We start from the raw sequence: 21,078 nt of genomic DNA, 5'->3' as shown, positions 1-21,078 counted from the left end.
TATCAACACAGTGTTGTAATAATAACAAGGAAAACTTTTATTTTGGAGTTCCGTAAAGAGGAGGGAATGTCACTGTTTCCTCTTCTTAAACGTGGGACGTCTTAGAAAAGCTTTCAGTAAAATTCATAGAAGAAATTTCATAGTAGCCTGTCTGAATATTTCAAGAAATTCCATAAAAGTATTATACATGAACAAAGAAGACCAAACTTGACATGAAACACATGAATGAATCTCTAATAAATGGTTAGCTAGAGTCTCTGTAGAAATCTGTTTAAAAGCCCAACCAAAAAGGTTAAAGGTTAGGAAGTATTACCTTTTGTCCAAGTGAAATCTAGAAATGGTTGCCAAAAATAACAAACAAAACAAAAAATGTTAGGAGTGATTCATTTATTTCTTAGGTGATAGATGTGAAGGTTTGAAGACTGTGTGTGTGTGTGTGTGTGTGTGTGTGTGTGTGTGTGTGTGTGTGTGTGTGTGTGTGTGTGTACTGTATCTATTGAATGGCTCGATTTCCTAATACTTAAGTATCTGGAAAGTTTATGTCACTCCCATACCAGAGAAAATTGTGAGTATAACAGAAAAAAATAATTGCTGTAATCTGGGGGTTTTTTTCCCTAAAATTCCTCAACCTTTATCAATGTTAAAGAGAAATATTATTATTTTAAAATAGTCTGATTTTGTTTTCAAAAATCACTTTATAAGTGCTTGCTACAAAAAGCTGGACATATACCATTCTGTTGGTTGTAGTTTCTAATCCAACACCAGTTCTAAAGACTTTTGACAAATTTTTTGATGTTTCAGATTTTTTTCTTCTAGTCTATTTCTATTGCAAAGAAACCAAATGTAATTAAAAGAAACAAACAAGTAAACCATATATTGCTGACACGAACAAGACCTAAATTCAGTTAGTCTGCATGGTATTACATTGGTTATCTTAAGGAAAAAAAATGAATAGATTTACAGAGACTATAACTCAAGTCAAGAGGCAGGTTGGTTTCCAGCATAACGCACAACCTCTTTCCTCTTCAGGAAGAATATAGTTACCTATATAATGAATAAGAGAGCAACAGTGACACCATTAGTGACAGATTTATTCTTGTCTGCTCAACACTGAAAGTCCTGTTATAAGGATACATAAGGGGCAGAAGATAATGCTTTCTTTTTTAAATAAGGTCTACAACTACTCTTCTCAAGAATTTTAAAAATTTAAATATTTGAGAAAGGCTTGTTATAACCTTAAGATGACTTATTTAAATTATGTAGAGCAAGGTTTATTCATGTATCCGTTTATCACTTCTAATGTCTTGAACTTCTATAGGACATGTTACACAGCAAATACAAGTATGGGTTTCTAAACAAATGATCCCGGTATTTTAACAGTTTACTTAATTGTGCTTATTTTTAAATATGTTTGTAAATCAAAGCAAATCAGCCTACCGAGTTTCCTGAATTGCACAATTTCTTTTCTTTAAAGGGTACTTTGTGAAACTGTAAAGGACTTCGTTGCCAAAGTAGAGAAGGCGCATGAAAAAACGTTGGAAAGAGCTGTTGCAGCCGATGCCGTGGCCAATAAAGTAAGCGGGAAGTGTTCAGGACATGAAGGTTTTTTACTGACAGTGTTAATATTGAACTGTGTTTTACAGCTAAATTGATTAAGTGGCTTTCTTGCCAAAATATCTTAAACCAAGAGGAAAATTACTTTTGAATCAGATAGGAGGGTTTAATACATGCTTTATGGTTAGTCCCTTTAATATGTAGGAAAACTGCATTGCTGAAGACCAACACGCCGAACTTGATAACTCAACTCCTTTTTCCCACTGATTGACATTTTGAAGGAGAAATGCACAGTAGTTGGGTCACATGGGGGGAAATGCTGGGAAGTTGGCTTTCCAGTGGGAAGAGGAATGGTTTTCCACTTCCAGGCAAACCTTGGCCACTCAAGTTCCCTCCCAGCATCACTGCTTGGATTTCCCAGATGTTATGATCCTGGGCCTCTTTCAGGGTTCTGTTTCTTGCTTTGCCTTTTTCTTTATAGATACTTCTTTTCCGTTGTGAGCTTTCTGAGGCTAAAATAAGAATAGTTTACTGAACCTTGAAAGCTATCATCTTTGCTTTCATTTGTTCACGACAGGGCATTCTCACAAAAGGCTTGGCTCTCTTGGGCTTTGCAAAGGAATGATCTTCCCCAGCTGTAGATGGTGGTTTGATTGAGTGGAAGGAAAAGAAAATAGAAATATACATTTGAAGTTTTCAGCCTCTTTCTCTTGTTTTTCTGCTCTGTGGAGAGCTTCAGAAAACAGAAACCCTCTGTACTCACACTTTTTTCTCATAACTATCTCTGCTGTAACTCTCTTTCGGCATGTCATCAAAAACAAAGGGAGGCGGAAGGGACTGGAAATTGTGTGGAGGTAAAATGTATATTAGACAGTAGCATCAATAGCTTCAGTTCTAAATGTTTCTTTACTCTTAAAAATTCAAGAAAAGCAGAAAGAAACAAGGGCCCAGTACTTGTTTTCTTTCTGTATCGTTCTGTATCGTTCTGCATCGTTCTTCCTTATCCTGTGCATATTCCTTTTTCTCTTTCTTTGAGCCAATAATCCCTTAAGTACTGTCACTCCTTTGCAAGCCAAAGGTTTGAAGGTGAGTTTACAAGACTCAGCCAGACTTGGCAGTTTGTGTTTACAAGACTCAGACAGACTTGGCAGTGCCGTAAGTTGATTACTTAAAAAAAAAAAAGTTTATGCAATGTTTTGTATAATGTACAGCAAATTTTGTATAATGTGTAAATTGTTAATGTAATGTGTCACTTTATCGTGAAGCTTTCGTTGTTTTCTTTTAAAGAAAAATAGCTTTTGGAAGATTGTAAAGATTTTCACGTGTGCAGTGGTGCTTGAATAGTTCTGGAAGTATAAATCAGTAAATTTACAGAAAAATTGTGCTGTTTTTTAAAAAAATTATAAATTATTAAGTTCATAGCTGTCTAAGGTATAATTTATAATAGATAACCAATTAATGATAAATATCAGTGTAGGCATCTTTCCTCTAAAAATCAAAAACCATTCATTTAAACTATCACTTTCCATCTCCACTAAATGAAGATGCATTACCGCGTTTTTGTTTTCTTAGTGTTCAGTTCTAAATGAGAAGCTTGAACAACTGCTCCAGGCTTTGCACACAGATTCCCAGGCTAGTCCGGTTCTCCCGGGCATCAGCCCTCTCATTGTAGAAGAAGATCCTGTGGAATCGTCCAGCGAAGAATCCTTGTGTGAAAGCAAGGAACAACTCTTGGATGACACTACAAAACCTTCCTCCCAGAAAACTGTCAAACCGAGGGAAATAATGCTGCGGGCAAACAGTTTAAAGAAAGCAGTGAGGCAAGTCATTGAAGAGGCCGGAAAAGGTACACATTAACAAAAGTAACTTCTGAAGAAGGGAGCAGCATTCCCGTGGCAAGCACAAGGGAATTTTCCTGTTGGTCAGTCTGGACACACTTTAAAAAGTTTCAGAGATAAAGTACACTGGAAACATTAAAATAAAGTTAAAAATTACCTTTAAATCATATTTCTAAAATTAAAATTTTTTTAAACTGGAATCTGTTAAATTCTTAAAGAATATCAAACCTATAAACTACTTTGAAAATATTTTAACATTTATTTCCTAAATGTTGATGTTCCTTTTTTAAGAGTTTATAAAAGTTACACCTATATTTTAATTTTTTGTATTAATGTAACATGTATACTTCTCTTAGAATTTTAGTAGCAGATTAGAAGTTAACTTTAATATAAAAATTAATATTCAGAAACAGATTGTAACTTGTAATTGGACTTGTATTTCATTCTCTAAAGTTCTTATTTTATTTTTCTCTTCCACTAAAAATATAATTTTGACAATTTAAAATATTTCCTTTTATAATCTCTAGTACTTAACAGACATCACATGACCCCAAAGTTCATTGCCAATCAGTGCTTATTTGTGAATGTGGAATCTCTTTGGGTTTCTATTTCAATTTTCCTTTTTTAAGCATATTTTAATATTTATGGATCTTATTTTTGCTTGTTCAAACATACTTCTCTTCTGGGTACTTAAAGTGATGGATGAGCAGACAGTTCACTCCTCTGAACCAGTTAATCAATCATTTGATTACGATAGCACAGAAACAGATGAGTCTAAAGATGAATCAAAAGAAGATGATGCAAAAGCGTCATTAACTGGTAAGAAAACTGTGATAAAATTATTTTGGAATTAAATAAAATGTAATTCTGCTTTTAGTTTTTGAAAGGCCTATCAGTTTGAAATAAACTATTTGTATTTTTATTTTTAACAAGGTTTTTCAGAAGTTAAAGCTTAGATATTCATGAATGCTAAAATAAGGAAGGTAACATTATTTAGACCGTTGTCAAGTACTCTCACATCCCTTTTTTATCACATGATCTAGAAATCATCATAATAAACTAAGGATTTGGGGACCAAATGTGGCTAAATATCTTAATTTTCCTGAAGAAAGAGTAAACACCAAAACAGCAGATTTTAACCTATTTTAACCCTCAGATTCCTTTGAGAATAATATGGAAGCTGCAGGCCTCACATGCATAAAACTTGACATTTAAATAATTTATCAGTCCCTTGAGTTCCATTGATCAGCCTAGATAGTTGATAATCCTTATCGCTAAATTAAGTTTTTAAATCATAGGACATCTAGTTACAACCCTATCTCTACTGAAATTATTTTTGCCAGGAAATTATTGTGTAGTTGCTTGAATAATATTGCTTGAATAATATTAACTATTTCTCTACCTTTTAGGTTTTAATTGAAAATGAATTTATACTTTTAAGTTTTCATGTTGTATGAGGAAAAAGTGTTAATTTACTAGAATAAAACAAGCAGAAATATTAATGAAGATGAGAAGATAATATGAAAATAATTACATAGTACTAATGAAAATCAATTGATATATCACAACTGTTTGCCATCATTAAATTTTTACTTTTACTTTCATTACATATAAACTTGGTAGATTACTCAAGTTCTCTGTGGTTTCCTCATTTGTGAAATGCTATAATGATAATAGTGATAAAATGATAAAATGATAATAATGTACCTACTTGTTGTGACCTTTAAATAAGTTAACACACATTAAGTGCCTAAAATAGCACCTGGTACATTGTGCTGTAAAGGAATGTTTGCTGTCATTATCACTATTATGATTATTGTTACTACTTCCACTGTTGCTAACTACACTAACTTTGAAAGAGTAGTCCTTAATTGTATTTAAAACTCTTAGAAACTTTGAAATTAGACCATATTATAGACCTCACATGTCTGACATACAACCAGTGCTTTTATATTCTACATCCTTAGTCCTTTTAGACCTTATGTGTACCTATTCCAGCACACAACCCAATTTTATAACCTTAGATCTTTTAGACCTTAAATGGCCCCATTGCAGAATATAATCCAATGCAGGCATATTTTACAACCTTGACCGATGGTCATCGAGCCTTCGGACTACTCACTTTCACTTCGTCCCCCTCTTATGGTTAGCTCTAATTCTTAGGAAGTTTTTTTTTTTGTTAATGTATTGAGCTTTATATATCCTTCCTTAAATTTCTACCCATGATTACAGATATTATTAATAAACTTTTATGTATGATAATGTTAACAGTAACAACTACTGACATTTGTGTAGGGCTTTATGGCTAGTTTAAAAGCAATTTTACACACATCATTTCACGATATTGAAGATGACTCTGCTGTGCGGCAACCCTGAAATGATACTGAAAACAGCTTTCATGGCATCATAGTCTCTTCCCACACATTATATCTTCTTTTCCAGATTCTCTCTCCTAAATTGTTTTACCAATCTAATTTGATGATTTTATACTTTTTTTTTTTCTGGTTGCACCCATTTGGTCACTATGATACCCCATTAAAATACGATGCTCCGTTTTGAGCAATATTCTCCAGATATTTCTGTAATGCAAGAATACTCCAATACCTGTACGCTACTCATTCTGGACATGATGAATGGCTCTCTTTGGAGGATTGGTTTTTCAGCACTCATTGGTAATGGTTTTCTAACCAGCGACCATCCCACCTTACTATAGTCTCATGAATTTGACACTTCCATTATAGCCTGCAAAGGAAACCAAAAAAATACAGATATAGTGGTGTAGATATCGTTATTGAAATAGGCATAGATTATACAAGTCTTTATGGAGCAGTATTTGATCTTATTTTTTGGCTAGTAATCCAATTTAGTGGGAATCAGTAGCAGTAGAAGTGTTTCTGTATTAATCATTAATTTTTTGAAGCACATTCATTGTATTATTGACTAATATAATAATTCTTACATCTGAGATGTACAAAATACACATTAATATGATCAATGAGATGTTATGTTTAAGAAGAACCATGAAACATTAATTTAGTTACCTGCAATGGAAGATCAATCTTAGTCACTAGAACACACTCTGTTTTTTATCAGAGATGAATATCAAAAGGTTATTTTTATTAGAAATTAGTTCCAGGGCTCCCATCTGTCAAAAAAAAAGTGGCTGTTCTGCTACTTTTCTTTAGTGCACCTGGACTGTTTTTGAACAGAGAGATGAGTGTGTAAGATTAATATAGTTAGTTTGTAATTAGTCTTAGGGAGAGTAAAGATAATTAAGTTTTAGAGTATTTTTAAATTGAGTTTGAGGATTACTGTTTTTTTAAACACCTGCCAATCACTCCTAAATTAGTTAAAGGTACTATTTGCTCTCCATTAAATTGCCCCAGTTTAGATAGAATTAAATCTCTCTTTTTGTTGTTTACTTTGAGAGTAATTCTGTTTTGGAATAATTTTTTAAACATATTGAGCTTTTATAAAAATATGATAGAACTGTTTTGGACAAATCATTATCTTGAGTAAATAATTAATTGGGAAGTACAGGAAAAGTATATTGGTTTCATTTGAAAAAATAATATTTTTCCTTCCAAGTGTAGAAGAAAATGCTACTCATGTTTCACTGTTAGTTCTGGGAATTACATTCCTTAAATTTTATCATTTATCCAACATTTTTGAGAAAAGGATTGCATTGGTAGTATACACTGCAACACATGTTCCGTTTTCAAAAATTGTCAGGCTTCAGAATTTCCTCTTTTTTTAATAATGGGTTTCTCACATTCAAATTATGAGTATCACTGACCTTTAATTATGGTAAGCATCTATTTTTTATTAATTGCCATCTGTTCAAAATGGGAGATCAAGACTTCTAACTGTGGCAGACTCCTTCCACATAGTAAATCCCAAGAAAATGAACAGAAAATGGTAAAAGAATAAACACAATGTAATTATTTTTGGTTCTACTGATTAAACATGTATGAAATTGTTTCATGTCCTGAGTGTGTAAGGACTTGCTTATTTTTATAACTTTATCTCCTTTTAATCTGGACTTTTTGCCAACAGTTAAAACTGCACCTCGGTCTCCAGATGGCCGGGCAAGTCGTTCCCAAACTGACTCTGGCTCTGGTCCTGCTGTGGCAGCCAGTAAAGAAAACCTCCCAGTGCTCAATACCAGAATAATCTGCCCAGGTAGTACAGATTCTGAAACATGGTGTATTTTTAAGTATTTCCATGAAAACGTATAAGTACTCATTTTCCTGAACTATAGAACTGTGTTCTCTTTTTTTTTTTTAAGATTTATTATTTATTTATTTTTGTTTATTTTTGGCTGTGCCGGGTCTTAGTTGTGGCACCGGGATCTTCGTTGAGGCATGCAGGACCTGTCGTTGAGGCGTGTGGGCTCTTCATTGTGGTGCGCAAGCTTTTCTCTAGTTGTGGTGTGCGGGTTTTCTCTTCTCCAGTTGTGGTGCGCAGGCTCCAGGGCACGTGGACTTTGTAGTTTGCGGCATGTGGGCTTAGCTGCCCAGCGGCATGTGGGATCTTAGTTCCCTGACCAGGGATCAAACCTGCGTCCCCTGCATTGTAAGGCAGATTCTTTACCACTGAACCACCAGGGAAGTCCCTAGAAATGTGTTCTTAAAGGTAAATATTCCTTTAAGAAAATGTTCTTGGTACTCTTGTCAGTCAGAGTCCAGATCCTTAGACTTTGGTGTATACAAGAGTTGCCTAGGAAGTATTAAAGCAAGTGTTTCTGAACCCTGCCGTGAGAAATTCTGATTGAGTAGTTCTAGAGTGGAGCCCAGGAATCTGCATGTAGGTACTCATGGTAAATTTGATCTTATATTCTACTACCTTTTATGTGTCTCCATAGCCTTCCCTGGATAAAGACTTGGGATTAGGATAATATTAGCAGAAACCAAAGGACTTGTGTGGAAAGGATGGGATGTAGATGTAGATGTCTCAGAGGTCTCCTTAAGTACCATTTGTTTGACTCAGTGAAAACTTTCCAGATTCGTTCCAGAGTAGGTTGGAACCCAAATTACACCCTGAAAATCAATTTCTCTTACAAATTATTTTTAAAGGTGAATCATAATTCAATAATAATAGTTGGAGACTTTATTATCCCACTTTCAGTAATGAATAAAACAACTAGACAGTAAGAAGGAAATAGAAAATTTGAAAAACACGTAAGACAAGTATAGCTAATATGTCTACAGAACACTCCACCTAACGATAGCAAAATACACATTCTTCTCAAGTGCAGATGGAAAATTCTCCAAGATAGACCATATATTAGGCCATAAAACAATTCTAAATAATTTAGAAGGATTGAAATCATTCAAAGTATGATCTCCAACCACAATGGAATGAAATTAAAAATCAATAACAGAAGGAAATTTGGGAAATGCACAAATATGTGGAAATAAGTGGGTCAAAGAAAAACAGATCACAGAGAAATTTTAAAAAATACTTTGGTATGAATGAAAACAAAAATACACCATACCAAAATTTATTTGATGCAGCTAAAGTAGTGCTAGAGTGAAATGTATTAAATGTCTATATTTGAAGAGTAGAATGACTACAAAAACCTAACTCTCCACTTTAATAAACTAGAAAAATAAGAGCAAACAAACCCATAACAAGCAGTAGGAAGGAAATAATAAAGTTTTGAGTGGAAATAAGTGAAATAGGAGAATATAAAACATTACAGAAAATCAGTAAAACCAGAAGTTGGTTCTGTGAACAGTTTAACAAAATTGATAAGCCTTTAGCTAGACTGACCCAGAAAATAAGAGAGAAGATTCAAGTTCCTTAAATCAGGAATGAAAGAGGAGACATTGCTATGGACCTTACAGAAATAGAAAGGATTGTAAGGAAAAACTATAAAATATTGCATGCCAACAAATTAGATAACTTAGATGAAATGGACAAACTCCTAGAAACAGGCAAACTACTGAAACTGATTCAAGAAGAAATAGAAAATCTAGCTGGATCTATGACAAGGAAAGAGATTGAATTAGTAATCAAAAAACTTTCTCCAAAGAAAAGCCCAGGCCCAAATTGCTTCACTGATGAATTCTACCAAATGTTTAAAGAAGAATTAATACACCAGTCCCTTACAAACTCTTCCAAAAACTAGAAAAAGAAAGAACACTTTTCTTAACTTACATTTTATTTATCTTTTATTAAAGTGTAGTTGATTTACATTATCATGTAAGTTTCAGGTGTATAGCACAGCAATTCAGTTTCTCATATATATTCTTTTTCAGATTCCTTTCCTTTATAGGTTATTACATAATATTGAGTATAGTTCCCTGTGCTATACAATAGATCCTTGTTGGTTATCTATTTTATACATAGTAGTGTGTGTATGTTAATCCCAGCCTCCTAATTTATCCCTCCCCCCACGTCCCTTTCCCCTTTGGTAACCGTAAGTTTGTTTTCTTTGTCTGTTAGTCTCTTTCCGCTTTGGAAATAAGATCATTTGTGTCTTTTTGTTGTTGTTGTTGAAAGAACACTTTCTAACTCATTCTATGAGGCCAGTATTACCCTGACACCAAAACCAGTCAAAGACATCATGAGAAAGCTATAGACCAATATCCTTGATGAATAGTAACACAAAAATCCTCAACAAAATCCTAGCTAACTGAATCCAACAACATATAAAAAGAATTATACACCATGATCAAGTGAATAGTATCCTACTAATGCAGAATTGATGCAACATATGAAAATTAATCAATGTAATATACCATCTTAATAGAATAAGGAGCAAAAACTATACAATCATCTCAATAAATACAGAAAAGGCATTTAAAAAAAATTCGACACCTTCCAGTGGTAATACCACTCAACAAACTAGGAATAGAAAAAAACTTCTTTAGCCTGAGAAGGGCATATATGAAAAACCTATAGCCAACCTCATATTTAATGGTGAAAGGCTGAAATCTTTCTCCCTAATATTAGGAACAAGACAAGGATGTCCAAACTAGCCACTTCTATTCAGCCTTGTTGGAGCTTCTAGCTTGGGTAATTAGGCAAAATAAAAAGAATTAAAGGCGTTCAAACTGGAAAGGAGAAAGCAAAACTGTATCTCTTCATGCTTTGACCTTGTATATAGAAAATCCTAAGGAATATACACACACACACACACACACACGCACAATTAGAGTTAATAAACAAAAACAACAAGGTTTCAAGATAAAAGAGCAATATATTAAAAATAATTGTGTTTCTGTACACTAGTAATGAACAATCTGAAGATCTTTAGAAAATAATTTCCAGTAGCATCCAAAATAACCCAAAAAACTGAGTAAATTTAACCAAGAAGCTGAACTATTTGAACACTGAAAACTACAAAACATTGTTGAAAGAAATTTTAAAAGACCTAACAAAATTGAAAGACATCTATGTTCATGGATCAGAGGACTAGATATTACTAAGATGGCAGCTCTCCTCAAATTGAGCCAAAGATTCCACACAACCCTTATCAAAATCACAATTGCCTTTTTGAAGAAATTGATAAGCTGACCTTAAAATTCTTAATGGAAATACGAAGAACTCAGGATAGCTGAAAAGTCTTGAAAAGGAAGAACAAAGTTGAAGGAAAAACACTTTCTGATTTCAAAATTTCCTCCAAAGCTACAGTAATCAAAACTGCATAGTGCTGCCATGAAAATGGTCATATAGATCAATAGAATAGAACTGAAAGTCCAGAAATAACCCCCTACATTTATGGTCAATTGATTTTCAACAAATGTGCTAAGACAATTATTTAATGAGGAAAGAATAGTCTTTTCAATCAGTGGTACCAGGGCAACTAGATATTCACATGCAAAGAATTATGACGGACCCCTGCCTCACACCATATATAAAAATTAACTCATTATGGATAAAAGACTTAAAGGTAAGAGCTAAAAATATGAAACTATAAAATGAAAACATAGACATAAATGTTCATAACCTTGGATTAGGCAATGTTTCTTAGCCATGACTCCAAAAACACAAACAACAAAAGAAAAAAAGATAAATTGGACTTCACTAAAATTAAAGATTTTTGTGAATCAAAGGGCACTGTCAAGAAAGTGAGATCCAATCCACAGGATGGGAGAAAATAGTTGCAAATAATGTATCTGATAAAGGACTAGCATCCAAGATATATAGATAAATCTTAAAAAATCAACAATAGAAAGACATATCCCAATTTAAAAATGGGCAAAAGATCTGAGTAGACATTTCCCTAAAAGTTATTCAAATGTCTGATAAGCACATGAAAAGATGCTCAACATCATTACTCACAGGGAAATGAAGTCAAATCCACAATGAGATACCACTTTACCCTATTGGGATGACTATCAAAAAAAGACAGATAATAACAAATATTGGCAAGGACATGGAGAAATTGGAACTCTCATACACTGCTGGTTAGAATGTAAAATGGTGCAGCCATTTTGGAAAACAGTTTGGCAGTTCCTCAAAGGGTTAAACACAGAGTTAACATATAATCCAGAAACTCTGCTACTACATATATACCCATAAGAACTGAAAATACATGTCTGCACAAAAACTAGTACATGACTGTTTTTAGCAACATCGTTCATAACAGCCAAAAAGTGGAAACAACCCAAATATTCATCAGTTGATGAATGGAGAAACAAAATGTGGTATATCCATACAATGGAATATCAGTCAACCATTAAAAGGACGAAGCGCTGATATATGCTACAACATGACTACCCTTGAAAACATTATGCCAAGCAAAAGAAGCTCAACACAAAAAGGCACATATTATATGATTCCATTTACATGAAATGTCCAGAATAGTCAAATCCACAGAGAAAGAAGATAGTTTAGTGGTTCCCAGGATCTGAGAACAGGGGGCAATGGGAGGAATGGAAAATGACTGCTAATGGGTAAGGGGTTTCTTTGGGGGAGTAATAAAAAGTTGTCAATTAATAGTGATCATCGCACAACTTTGTGTATATACTACAAACAACTGAATTATATACTTTAAAGGAGTGAATTTTATGGTATGTAAATTATATCTTAATGAAAATATTAAAATAAAAAAGATAAATCCAGAACACATTTGGTTCTGGAAAGGCTTCCATGTCTAGAGGTCATATCTCTCTTCAAACCTGGAGCCCTGGGATGAACCTTTCTGGGCTGAAGCTGTAAATATGGCTAACCTTAAAACATTTTAGAAAATACTGTACTTTTCTATGGGGCATCTGAAATATGACTCTTCACCTCTTCAAACTGTTCTTTTCTCTCACCAGCATGGTTGTTTTGTTCATCTGTTTACTTATTTAGACGTAAAGGGAACTGTCATAGCAGAGTATACCATTGCATATTCAAAACTATGAAATTAAATGACAGAATAAAATTCATCTTGATTATTTGATAATCAGCTAAACTTTGTAGTTAAATAATGAACGTCTTCTAAGAGGAGCACATTGTTGAGGAAAGGAATGTTTGCTAACGAAAGGACTTTTTTTCCTCGTGTTTCTCAATTGCATGACATATTTTTCTGAACTATTCTTTCCTTTTTGTTGATCTGTTCCCTTGGGTCCCTATTCCTTTGTCTTCTCGCCAGACTTCAGTGCTTCTAGCCTTAATATTGGGTTTGTAGATCATAAACTTCGTTAGCTTTGAATACCATAACTAGTTAGTCGAAAGCTAACTAGTTGTTGAAATGAATTTAAAGTTTTGCATATTTAGAGGTAATATAAATGCTTCATTTTTATGTTCAATACTGTATTCTTCTAAAATTCATAAATACCTATGTTTAATATTTTGCTACTTATTCTTGACACCAAAACTGAATTTTCACCTTAGCATGTCAACATTTTTACTTGAGTATCATTATCTATGTTTTGAGAGTATGGAAGTGATAACTCTATGACATTCTGGATAATTCAGCCTTTATTGTAAATTCCTTACAGGCTTACTACCTTATTTGCTAATAAAAAGGAAGTAATATTTACTTGTTGAAGTTACAGAATCATTGATGGTAAATAAGAAACTGTCACAAAGAGATTCCTATTTAGGTCCTCACCTGCTTCATTTTTTATGACAACATATAGATCCCAAGAAGCATCAACAACCTTGTATTTACCATGTGTGGCTGAGTTGTTTTGCTGTGCACCTGATACTATCACAACATTGTTAATCGGCTAGACTCCAATATAAAATAAAAAGTTTCAAAAAAACCCTTGTATTTACCAACGTCATAGTTCTTAGTTATGACTAATGAGAAGAACAGAGACTGAAAGCCATGCTTTGGGAGCAAGGTGTTTCTGATTAGGTCTAAAAACAATGGACTGGCTCTTTCTGGTTTTCTCTTAACATGTGATCCTGTATTTTTTTCCGTCCAGGTTTAAGAGCAGGACTAGCTGCCTCAATTGCTGGGAGTTCTATTATCAACAAAATGTTACTAGCAAATATTGATCCTTTCGGTGCAATGCCATTTATCGACCCAGATCCAGATTCAGTGTAAGAAAATACTTCTGCAAATATTTTGTTTTGGCTTTCCTTGTTTCTGTTTTATACGAATGGTAACATTTTAAATGCATTGCAGTAAATATAGTTACACATCCAAAAAGGATCATCAGAAAATTTCAAAAGTCGATAATGATGAGTACGTTGACCCACTTGAAATACAGTGGTTTTCATGATCTGAGGTAGGTCCCTTCCAGTGCGTGGTCTTGGATAACAACCCAATGGCGAAGTGAGTCACAGCTCTGCACACTTTTCCCTGGAATATTTTATTCATCACTGCCTTCCTCCTCACATTTTGCCTATTCCTTTCACCTCATTTTTTCTCCGTCTTGCCAATTCTGCCATCTTTCCACATTCGGCCTCTAGGTTTACTTATTTCAGAAAGCTTCTAGCCCACATTGGTCCCTTCCCTTCTCAAAACTCCTTAAAAAAATTAGCTGTTCAGTATGTACTTCTTTTTACTTCCATATTTAATTGTGCTTTTGTTATGTCTCATTTCTCTAATGACACTCTTGAAGGACACTACTGTACTCCTTTGTATTTACTTTCCAGAGCACCTAGAAGAAGGGACTCGATCTAGTTGTTTTCTGCTCAATAAATGTTCAATAAAAGTACAAGTGTGGAGGAGACTTTCTAATTAAAAAAAGAGGACAATTGACATCTGACTGCAAGGCCCTCCCATCTGTGTGCATAGTGAGGGGCTTATGTGGGAGGTAGAACGAAGATTTTGTTACAATTAATAGAAAAGCATTACCATGACTCTGTCTCTGCTTTGCCCTGCCCACCATCACTTTACATCATATGTAGTGAAAATCCCAGACATGTACTGGGGTCGTGCGCATGGCATGTGAATAGGAAACGATTCCTGCTAAGCTTCCCTTTCTTCTATAAGAAATGGAGGCTTGAATGGTGTTAAGCGCTATTTTGTGTGCAGATTGTAATTGTTTTTAGGAACCAGAAATTGACTTTTATGTACTTTTCCTTATTATAGAGATGGATATTCTGAAAAATGTGTCATGAACAATTACTTTGGGATTGGATTAGATGCAAAAATTTCATTAGAATTTAATAATAAGAGAGAGGAGCACCCTGAAAAATGCAGGTAATTTTGGTAATAGCAATAATGTAATTATGCAAAGGCAATTTTACGTTAATTTCGTTTACTACCTCTTTTGCTCTCTCTGCCTTTCAAGAGTAAATAAATAATAGTTATACTGAAATTCTCTGCCAACATTGATTTTCAGGAGCCGAACTAAAAACTTGATGTGGTATGGAGTCCTCGGAACCCGGGAGTTACTACAGAGATCGTACAAGAATTTGGAACAGAGAGTTCAACTTGAGGTAAGTTCATCTAGAAGTAAAGACATTTCAGATTATCTTACTTTCCAAAAAAAAGATTTATTTGTGGAGCTGATTTGGCCTCAGTTTCTCTTGAATAGTGTTTAAACACTTGAGGGGAAAAAATAAACGTGGTTATCAACTTCACACCAAAGGAGGTATAGACACTGGATATGCGTGACACAATTACCATTGTCATTAGATCCTGAAATTTGGATGTTCCTATGGAATTGAGGTGCTCTGTGAAATGGTAGGGCCATGGGAGTACATATATATGGGGTAGCATTTTTTTTAAGACTTTTTTGATGTGGACCATTTTTAAAGTCTTTATTGAATTTGTTACAATGTTGCTTCTTTTTTTTTTTGTGGTACGCGGGCCTCTCACTGTTGTGGCCTCTCCCGTTGCGGAGCACAGGCTCTGGACGCGCAGGCTTAGCGGCCATGGCTCACAGGCTTAGCCGCTCCACGGCATGTGGGATCTTCCCAAACCCATGTCCTCTGCATCGGCAGGTGGACTCTCAACCACTGCGCCACCAGGGAAGCCCAATTGCTTCTGTTTTTTATGTTTTGGTTTTTTGGCCAAGAGGCATGTGGGATCTTAGCTCCCTGACCAGGGATCAAACCTGCACCCCCTGCATTGGAAGGCGAAGTTTTAACCACTGGACCGCCAGGGGAGTCCCCAGGATAGCATTTTAAACAGATTTTTCCATTTTAAGTTTCCAAATTCTGACGCAATTCTACAATGCCTGAAGTTTCACAAATCCCTCAAAATATCATAGTAAATAGAACCTTTTAATTTAAATGTATTTTTTGTTTTAATTATCTCTAACAAGTTACTTAAGTGAAAAGAGATTATTAACAAATAGTTAATTCATGTTTTTTACTTCATGTTTTTTGTAATTTCACATATTTCCATAATCTCATAACATGTCTCCATAATTTGTTAAATTTGGCTTGTTATATAATAGTACTTTCTATCTTTGTTCAGTTCATTCAATAATAATTATTATAGCTATATTTTAAGTCATAATAATTGAAGTTTCCTAAATGCTTCCTATCAATACAAATCACCTTTAATTCTTACACTTTATGAGGTAGTTATTTTCATTCTTTATGAGGCAGGTATTATTAGTTATTTCAGAAGCATGAAGTCACTTGCCTAACTAAAATCAAACAGTTGATAACTGGAGAAGCTGAAGTTTCAACTCCAATGTTTTTTCCCCATAAAACATTAATTCGTAATTGTGACTGAAGAAAGACATTGACTGACTCCTTACTATGTGTTTTAGATCCTTTCCTGTCCCTTACCTTATTGGCCACACTATATGGACAAGGTATGGCAAAATGAGGCCCTGAAAGTTTAAGGCTCTTGCCCAAATAAATGACAGAATTCAAAACGGGCCCACTATCTTCCCACTACACCACATCGCCTAGTGAAAGGAGCAGAAAAAGCAGACACTAATCAGAAAAAAAAAAAGTGTCGCTGCAGTTTTAAAGCATTTTGCCACATTATGAACCACAAGTGGAAATGTGGAGAGATAGAGAAGATTACAAAAGAATGTAAGACTACTGAAGTTACTCCCAAATATGAGAGAAACAGTTGAGTCAGGTGACCTTAATTTATTGAATCTGTACTGCTCCTTTTTCCCTATGAGACTCTGTGAAATGGATATTAAGCTCTTAACCATGGGTGTTTTGCCTAATGTATATACATTAAACTCAGCAAAGTATGTGGAACTTCTGACAGCTTTCATCTTTTTCCATATTATGCTTGCAAATAGTGTATCCATTATAAAATCTTTAAGGACGTCTCTGAATTTTTTTTAAAATATGCCTTTTATATTTACAGAGATAACATTTTTTCCATTTCCTTTGTTAGCCATATGATATTTGTTCAATTTCTGGGTTCAGAAAAACGTTTATTATTCCACTAAATATTTTCATTTAACAAATACACATTGATCACCAGTTATGTGCCAGGAATGGCCCTAGGTGCCTAGATACAGTGTGGACCTTTGAATGTGTTTTTATGTAAAAGAAAAGAAAGGTTGTAAAAACACCTGTAAGGGTTAGTGTTAGGAAGTATTCTCAGTTATTTAAAATATTTGAAAAGTGGGTTCAGACCGGATTCTCATTTGTTCTAAAGGTTGAAGATAATTTTCATTGGGCATTAAAATGCAATTTTTCTAAAATTATGTTAATTATTTTTAAATTTGGGAATTACTTAATGAAAATATAGCATCTGTTTTAAGTATGACATCTGCAAACTCCTCTCTTAAAAACGAAGACTTAAACCTTCTATTCGGTAAGAATTTACTCATATGTCATATGTAATTACTTTGCCAGCTATGTGATACTGTATGTTTCTTTTAATTTAAGTGGTAATTCATTTTCATTTACGTGATTAATTAGAAGGCATGGAGTGTAAAGTGCTTTCTGACATACATGTTTTTTCCTTAAAAAGCTCAGTCTTGAGTTTAGCTAGTCACCAGTTAGTTACAGAGCACAAGCAAACTACCAGAGAGTGTGAGAGGTGCTAGGTGAGATGGTTAGGAGCCAGAGTTTACCCTCAAAGAGCCTGCTTTCAATGTTTAAAGTAAGAACAAAGATGACTATTATGCAATTAAGAATATCTTAAGTGACTTGGGAGAGACTCATGAAAAGTACTGCCTGATTTTGGAGGAAAGAAGAGATAAAACATTGTTTTCTTTTTCTTTTTTTGATGTATAATTGACATACAACATTATATCAGTTTCAGCTGTACAGGATAATGATTCAGTATTTTATATGTATTACAAAATGATCACCACAATAAGTCTAGTTAATAAATATCACCATACACAATTACAGAATTTTTTTTCTTGTGATGAGAACTTTTAAGATCCATTTTCTTAGCAACCGTCACATACTCAATAGAGTATTAACTATGTTCGCCATGCTGTACTTTACATTTCAATGACCTATTTATCTTATAACTAGAAGTTTGTACCTTTTGATTCCCTTCACCCATTTTGCCCACCCCTTACCCCCTTGCCCCTGGCAACCATCAAGCTGTTCTCTGTATCTATGAGCTTAATTTTACTTGTTTGTTTGCTTTGTTTTTAGATTCCACATATAAGTGAGATCATACGGTATTTGTCTTTTTCTATAACTTATTTCACTAAGCATAATGCCCTCAAGCCAATCCATGTTGTTGCAAATGGCAAGATTTCCTTGTTTTTCGTCGTTGAATAATAGTCCATTTATATATATATCACAAGTTTATAATATCACACGTTTTTAATCTATTCATCTGTCAGTGGACACTTCGGTTGTTTTGTAAAACATTTTTTTCAATTTGGTTTTCTGTAACAACTTCGGCTATAATTATTTACCCTTTTAAAATTTTTAAATTAAAACAATAAGATAAAGGTAATGTGGAGGAATATATTTACAGGAAAGCACACATTATGCACAAACCTTCCTCCATCATCCTTTGTCGTTGGTATTCTAGTATCTTCCAAACTTGTGGTTTTGCTCTTTTTATCTGACCTCTAAGCTTTTGACCTTACAGTGTGATGGGCAGTATATTCCTCTCCCCAGTCTGCAAGGGATAGCAGTGTTGAACATTCCCAGCTACGCCGGAGGCACTAACTTTTGGGGTGGAACTAAAGAAGATGATGTAAGTATTTCCTTGCTCTTTCTAGAAGCTGCCCACATTCCTTGGCTCAGGGTCCCCTCCTCCATCTTCAAAGCCAACAAAGGTGGTTGAGTCCTTGTCACGTTGCTTTACTCTGATCTCTTCTTCTGCCTCCCTCTTCCACTTCTAAGGATCTTTGTGATTACACTGGGCCTACCCAAATCATCCAGCATAATCTCCCCATCTCAAGGTCCCTAATTTAATCACATCTGCAGAGTCTCTTTTGCCATGTAAGGTAACATTCACAGGTTCCAGGGATTAGGACATGGCCATTTTGGACGGCAGGGAGGAGAATATTATTCTGCCTAACAAAATACCTTTCTATACCTTTAATTTTCCAGATTTATATTATTATTATTATTTTAATTTTTAGAAATGTCAAAGGGCTCATTTGGCCATTGAGGTTTAGGGCTATTTTTGTTTTTATGCTTTCCTGTATTAAAAAAGAAGAAAACACAACCTAAGAAATGCATTTGTTCCAGGGACTTCCCTGGTGACACAGTAGTTAAGAATCCGCCTGCTAATGCAGGGGACACGGGTTCAAGCCCTGGTCTGGGACGATCCCACATGTCTTAGAGCAACTAAGCCCATGCGCCACAATTACTGAGGCCCGCGTGCTCTAGGGCCTGCGTACTGCAACTACTGAGCCTGCATGCTGCGACTACTGAAGCCTGCACGCCTAGAGCCTGTGCTTCACAACAAGAGAAGCCACCGTGATGAGAAGCCCACACACCAAAAAAAAAAAAAGAAATGCATTTGTCCTAAAGATAATGAGAGAAGGCACAATTATGAAAGTATATATAACAATAAAAATGAGAAGTTTACCATGATCTTTGAAGAGTCACATACAATGAATGATAAGCCCTTTGACTTGAAGCTCATGATGTAGTGGTTCCACTGAACAAATTTCTCAGGGCTCTTAAATGTGCAGGCAGGGATTAAAGTATAAAATAAATTGGAAAGTATTTTTAATTTTCATAATGTGAATATATTCCAATCCTATTGGAGTATAAAAATTTAAATTAGCAACCAATTATTTGTCAGCCCATCATCACTCTTAAATATTTTAAGGAGAAGAAATCAGTGAGATTAAGATAAATAAAGATAGGCAGACAGGATTCTGAGAGCTTCACACTCATAACTTAATACCCTCAATTTTTATCTAAATTTTATCAGTGAAGAAACTGACACAAAGTTCACACAGTTCATAAGTAGAAGAGACAGGGTTTAAAGCCAGGCAGTCTGATAATGAAAAGTTCCCAAATTTGTGTCCTGATATTTTCAGTAAAAATTTTAATTATGATACTACTTTATACTGAATATTTTTTCAGAGGCATGATTATTTATGTTATAGTAAAAGAGAACATAAAAGGAACAAAGTAATACAACTGAAATTGAAAATTTGTAGGTTAAGTTGATTTTGTGAAAATGCATTTAACATCAAAGCAAAGTAAGCCCACGTGTTTTCATCCTTTGAGATTTCTTTTCATGTTCTCAAATGTGCTGAAAAGTTGTTGTAGGTATAAAGCACATACGCACATTGCTTGTAACACCTTGAAAGATTTCCCTTAGAACATATCAAGTGAATTGGATCATAATTTGCATGTTCATTAGCTTTAACTTTATGAAATCTGCATCACCTTTTGAAATTTTAAAGTTTCCTAAAGTTGCATGCATCATTGTATCAAGATATCTGAGTTAGTATGAACAGGTATTTAATACATCTTATATCAAGATGAATTATTTGGAAACATATTAGTTCATTGGTCCTACGAGTGCTTTATAAGAGGGGCATGGAGTATTTTATCTGTGTAGGTTTTAAAACATTTTTATTGTGTTTGTTTATTTTAAGCTATGTTCAGTGATTTTTTTTTTGTCCTTAGATTATCATTTCATAATAATATTTACTTACCTTTCTGCTAATGGTTTTTATAAGTTTTTAAAAATATGTCTGTTGCAGAGTTTACATTGCTTGAAGTACCACTTCACCTAAACCTTAACTGTATCAATGGAAGTGTAATGTCGGTTTTTCTTTTAGATATTTGCTGCACCATCATTTGATGACAAGATCCTGGAAGTCGTTGCAATATTTGATAGCGTGCAAATGGCAGTTTCAAGGGTCATTAAACTGCAGCACCATCGAATAGCCCAGGTTGGTTTCTCTACTCAAACCTG

The 21,078-nt window shown here is 34.3% G+C and overlaps 1 protein-coding gene across 2 annotated transcripts in view; it reads left to right on the top strand.

The window, feature by feature from the left end:
- DGKH (diacylglycerol kinase eta) overlaps positions 1-21,078 on the top strand; it is a 167,025-nt gene that overhangs the window by 127,431 nt on the left and 18,516 nt on the right. For both annotated transcript variants that reach the window (XM_060128750.1, XM_060128751.1), the window contains 9 exons: positions 1,475-1,574; positions 3,127-3,400; positions 4,089-4,211; positions 7,449-7,574; positions 13,763-13,880; positions 14,878-14,988; positions 15,131-15,227; positions 18,778-18,885; positions 20,942-21,055. In XM_060128750.1, the coding sequence (XP_059984733.1) occupies positions 1,475-1,574; positions 3,127-3,400; positions 4,089-4,211; positions 7,449-7,574; positions 13,763-13,880; positions 14,878-14,988; positions 15,131-15,227; positions 18,778-18,885; positions 20,942-21,055 (1,171 nt within the window). The remainder of the gene's footprint in view (positions 1-1,474; positions 1,575-3,126; positions 3,401-4,088; positions 4,212-7,448; positions 7,575-13,762; positions 13,881-14,877; positions 14,989-15,130; positions 15,228-18,777; positions 18,886-20,941; positions 21,056-21,078) is intronic.

The sequence above is a fragment of the Lagenorhynchus albirostris genome, chromosome 18 (assembly GCF_949774975.1).
Source record: "Lagenorhynchus albirostris chromosome 18, mLagAlb1.1, whole genome shotgun sequence".
In the NCBI taxonomy this organism is placed as follows: Eukaryota; Metazoa; Chordata; class Mammalia; order Artiodactyla; family Delphinidae; genus Lagenorhynchus; species Lagenorhynchus albirostris.
Note: the sequence above shows the minus strand (reverse complement) of the source record. Positions and strands in the feature narration are given on the sequence as shown.